General features: G+C 38.7%; 1 protein-coding gene across 1 annotated transcript in view; it reads right to left on the bottom strand.

Moving 5' to 3' along the window:
* Positions 1–4,119: 4,119 nt before the first annotated feature.
* NDUFA5 (NADH:ubiquinone oxidoreductase subunit A5) overlaps positions 4,120–5,138 on the bottom strand; it is a 4,209-nt gene continuing 3,190 nt past the window's right edge. Inside the window, exon 4 of the mRNA XM_009286799.2 lies at positions 4,120–4,335. Coding sequence (XP_009285074.1) covers positions 4,234–4,335 — 102 coding nt within the window. The 3' untranslated portion in view covers positions 4,120–4,233. The remainder of the gene's footprint in view (positions 4,336–5,138) is intronic.

Genomic DNA, 5,138 nt, shown 5'->3' with positions numbered 1-5,138 from the left:
CCGTGCCGGTCCCCTCAGAGCCTCGTCTGCGTGCGGGCCGGGCCGGGCCGCGCTTACCGCCCGCGCTGCTGTACGCGCCCCGGGGACGAAGAAGGCCAAAAAGAGGGGAGAAGGGAAGCGGTGTGAAAGGACAGCGGCTGAGAGACCTCCCTGGCTCCATTTGACCCCACCGCGGTTAACGGGACCACGGAACATAGCACCTGCAGCAATAAGGCTGCTGCCCTACCCGGCCTCGTTTAGGTCGGTAACTGCGCCTCGGCATCGTACACTGTCGGAACGCCGATGTTCCGGACAATTGCCGTGTCCTACATTGTGATCCATAGCAAGGGGAAGATGAACTCTGACCAGCTTATAGTGGCATTAATGTAAGAAAACACCGTATTTCCTTTCAGTTTATACTGTACATAGTAGCAGAAATTGTGCCAATACCCAAACCCGTTTCCTGGATATTATGAAAAGTTAGTGTGTTTGGATGTCGATAACCCTGGCTCTACAGACCATCGCTTCCCAGCTGTGCGGCAGCACTTACCTGCGCGATGTGTTCAGCCAAATGGTGGGTCTCCCCCACCGTGGTTCTGATGTGAGGACCGAGGCTGCCGAGTGGAAATTAAGAGACACGTACCAGAATTAAAACCACATGAAACTGAACTTCCTGGTGTTTGATGTGTGATTTCTGAGACAACTCTTGGAAGTGTTTCAGCACGCTACAGGAAAACTGAGACTATGCTCGCTTCACACAACCACTTTAGAGGTGAAATACACAGCTCTGTCACAACTCTGGGAGAATCCTCGAAAAAAGTTGTACTTCAGCGGGCATTGAAATTATATCCGTGCTCGGTAACAGTATGCCATGATCACCGTTACCGTCTTTCACAGACATTGTTAGGCATCTGAACACGGGCCTGCTTCCCATCAAAAGGACGGAAATTTCCCATTACTGCTCTTAGTGCTCTTTTTTTCTAAAACCTGGACTGAACTTGAACTCAGGGTAGAACAGGACCAGCAGTAACTATAGAAAGATACTATGTCCTTTGGTGTCACTTTGTCACTATTATATAGTCAACTTGATTAAACAGTCAAACTCATTTTCAGTTTGCAAGATGATTTTTCATTTTTTTCTAATTTACGCTGTAAATAAAAAAGCAGCTTTCACTCATCTCCCTTTGAACACAATCAGAGATTATGTCAAAGATTAAAATGGTGTCCTGTTCAGAACACAGCCACTTAGAATAGGTTAAGCAGCACAGATAGGACATCAGGGAAAACAGAAACCTCAGTACTGCTGCTACATGCCAATCCAAAAGCTGTTTTGCTGGTTTAACAGGCTCTGTCTCTGTTAGGTGCCATCCTTGCAGATAGGGTGATTTTCACTTGCATAATGACTTCAATCAGATGATCTCAAAGTGTTTTAAAGATCTAAAGTTTGTTAACTCTAAGGCTTGCAGTGATTTACCTTACCATATTACAGCAGATAATGATAAAAATCTTTTGCATCCTCGTGTATTTCCAACATAGTTAATGGAGGAAAATCAAGCAAAACCATTACAGTCAGTCTCCAAATTATGCCTTGCTAGCATGTTCATCTTAAAATAATTTGCAACATAGTACTCCTAATATAGATTCTCTCTTGCCTGTAAAATGTGTACTGTTTTGTTCCTACAGTGCGGATTTAAATATCAGATATATAGTTAGAGTTAATAGCAAGGTAAAAATTACTGCTTCTGTTTCTTAGCAAAGATGTACTTTTAAATTAGCCAGGAACAAGGATGACGTGAACTGCACCACACCGTACAAAAGGCATACACCATTACATCTCAAAACTGCAATCCATTTTCTTTCCTCCCTTTGCTCTCACTACCTGCTATTTAAAGTTGATGCTACAGCATAATACTAATTAATTTAGTCATCTTATGTAGCAGATGATTGATTTATGCTAAAATAATGAAACTAAATTTAACCAATGATAAAATAATGGAAATAAATCATAACACATTCTGAGAATTTGATAAAAAGCCCAGAAAGCTGAAAAATCCTTATTAATGATTCCTAGAGCTGGCTTCAGTAGAACCTTTTTCAGACTCAAGTTAATTAGTTCCTAAATTAAAGCATTTGTGAAGGCTAATCCAGTGTTTTGGATAGAAAGATTTGGAAAACAATCCTATTTTGAGTCACGTGAAAGAAACACTTATAGACCAGAAAAATCTCTGAGAATATAAAGTAGGAAATGCAGCTCAAAAAAAAAAAAATCAAATCCCCTCAAGGTAGTAAACAACTTATATTAGGGTCTGTACTGAGGACATATTTGTGCATTTGTGAAAAGCAGAAGATGTGAGTACGCTTTTGATTGGTGAAACTCAATTTTAAAAGACCAGATAGCAAATTTCAGCAGTGATGGGCCAAGAAAGAGAGACTACCTCTCCCCTGCAACACAACTCATCAGCTTATAGGTACTGTAAGTCACATGACAAATACGGCTTTAGAAGTGAGGAAATAACTGAGCAAAAAGAGAGTTCAACTAATGTCTCAGTTATGAGTAGAAAGAATTCCAATAGTTGCCACCATATTCTGGCAACTTGTGGTTTTCCCCCCTCAAGTATTGCATGCCGGTATCATTCATACTAGACTTCGGGGTTTTTGTTTATTTTGCTTCCTCTCACATCAGCTCAATACTTATTACCTAAAACCATTCATCTTCATTTTTCATCTGACATTGTTCGCCCTCATTCAAGTTTGTAATCCTTTAATATTTCTCATGTGAGAACTGTGTTAACTTTAGCAAAGTCCTCTTCTGGAATGCCATCTAGTGGTTTTATCTCAGAAGAGACCAGCTGCTACCTTTTTCAAGACTGAAAAAGCCTTCAAAACCAACCAACGAAGCAAAGTATTTTCCACTTTTTCAATTTTCAAAAATCCAACAAATTTCTGTAATTATAGTAATCATAGTTGAAAAAAACAATACTAAAGAATGCAGTGAAAATAGTTGCTAGAGTCAATACCCTAGGTATACTTATTGTTTTTCTCTTCTACTGTCCCACTCCCTTAATACCTTGATTGTATGAAATATTATATAAAGATGTAATTAATCATTAATAATAATGTCACAGGTAAACTTGTAGGCCTAATGACTACGAAAAAACAGCTATGACAAAGTATGTTACATAATGTAATGTAGTGCAGTGGCAATCTGCAGTTTAACAAACTGCAGATTTTTTTGTCATACAGCTATATTCTTATCTTTAAACTTGCAAGAACTTTACTAATGGTACTGAAAAAACATGAGTAAAGGCAAACTCGCACAGTATCCTTAGATCTAGTTTGGATATTTTAATTGGGGCTTATAAGCTTAACTCTGTAAAGAGTTTTCAGAAGAGGCAGGCACTGTTTCCATTTAAATGTTTGAAAGAACCTAGCCAGATGTGTCAAGAAAGATCCACTATTTTTTTTCATATTACTAAGTAATATTCAAGGTCTGAATCAATAATATACGAATAAATCTATAAAGCATACGTGTTTATATACAAAGCCTTTGCAAGACCCCAATACTAAAGTTCGTGCCATGTGCATTATGCCAAGCACAGTAACGTACCCGCTAACCAAGAAACCTGTTCCTGCTGTCGCCTCAAGGGGCAGTCTGCCGTCTCGCCCTCACCCCTCCAATCTTGCGTCTTCCCAGCGCTTCCCCCGAGTCAGAATTGGTGTTTATGGGGGCAGCAAAGTCAGCCAGTTCAAGACGGCGATTCAGCTGAAATCTAAAAACCTGTTATTTTTGGTAAGCCTAGTTTTCATTACATCAGATCCCTGATCTCAGTATCTGCACAGTCATAAAGACACTGGCAGTGGCTGAGCAAAAATACACAACCAAAGGCGGGAGAGCAGGGCGGGATCATACTTTTCTACAACTTTGATTTTGATTTCAAATGGCCTGTAATATCTGTATTTGTTAACATACAAATACAGATTGTAAAAATAACTCAGAATGAGGCACAAATACCCTGTTAATAATGAATTACAAAAGGAAATAAACCAAAGGTTGTACAACACCTGAAAAGAATTTTCTTAAAACCGTTTTTGCAAGAAATTGGAAGCAGTCTTTAGATTGCTAAATGTAAGTGGACATTAGGACAAAACATGTTTTTATGAAGTTATTATCTTTAATTTAAAGACAACTGTCAGTAACAATAGATTAATAATTAACTTTTTTTTTACTTTCAAGAGGTTACACCATTTTGAAAATTATATTGGCCATCTCCACTGGTCAGAAGGAGGTTCTTCAACTAGAGGCTCCCATGGTTTCCACTGTATCATTTTTCTTGCCAGAGAAAGCTCATTTTCAGCCTGTTAATAAACACCATACACAAATTCTTAAATGCTGTACAATTGCCAAAGTATTACATTACCTCTATTTCAGTTCATTACCCCAGTGATGTCACTACCTATCACAGTCAGGGACTACCACAAATTTCATCCATAAATACCAAAAGGAACTGTGTGTTTTGGGGGTTTTGGTTTTTGTTTTTAAAAAAAACCATACTGAATCACCTCCAAATACCCAAACAGACAGTGTATTCACCTAGTCATTCCCAATGACAACTTCTTTATATTTTCCAGTCTATTTGGATTATCCCCCAATATTATTCAATCATCTTCTGCCCTTTCCACTGATTTAGACTCTGTAAGAAGCAATGTAAGTGTACATGGTATATATATAAGCATAATACAGTAAACCTGTAATTGTGTTAGGTTTTAATATGGTCATCCCAATCACTATATGACAATTCATTTTCAAATCTTTTTTTTTTTTCTGTTTGAGTGTTTTTCTGTTTAAATGTTTGGAAGATATAGAAAACTGCCAATTTTCTGAACAGAAGCTCAGCCAAAGGAACACTGAAAACCACTGCTCCCTTTTGTACCTAACCATAAATTTCCCTGCTATAGAATCATTAAGGTTGGAAAAGACCTCTAAGATCGTTGAGTCCAACCGCTGACCCAACACCACCATGCCCACTAAACCACATCCCTAAGCGCCTCATCTACACGTCTTTTAAATACTTCTAGGGATGGGGACTCAACCACTTCCCTGGGCAGCCTGTGCCAATGTTTCACCACTCTTTCAGTAAAAAAATTTTTCCTCACGTCCA

The sequence above is a fragment of the Aptenodytes forsteri genome, unplaced genomic scaffold (genome assembly GCF_000699145.1).
Source record: "Aptenodytes forsteri isolate BGI_AS27 unplaced genomic scaffold, ASM69914v1 Scaffold166, whole genome shotgun sequence".
Classification (NCBI taxonomy): Eukaryota; Metazoa; Chordata; class Aves; order Sphenisciformes; family Spheniscidae; genus Aptenodytes; species Aptenodytes forsteri.
The sequence above is the reverse complement of the archived record's forward strand: the minus strand, read 5'-3'. Positions and strand labels throughout refer to the sequence as shown.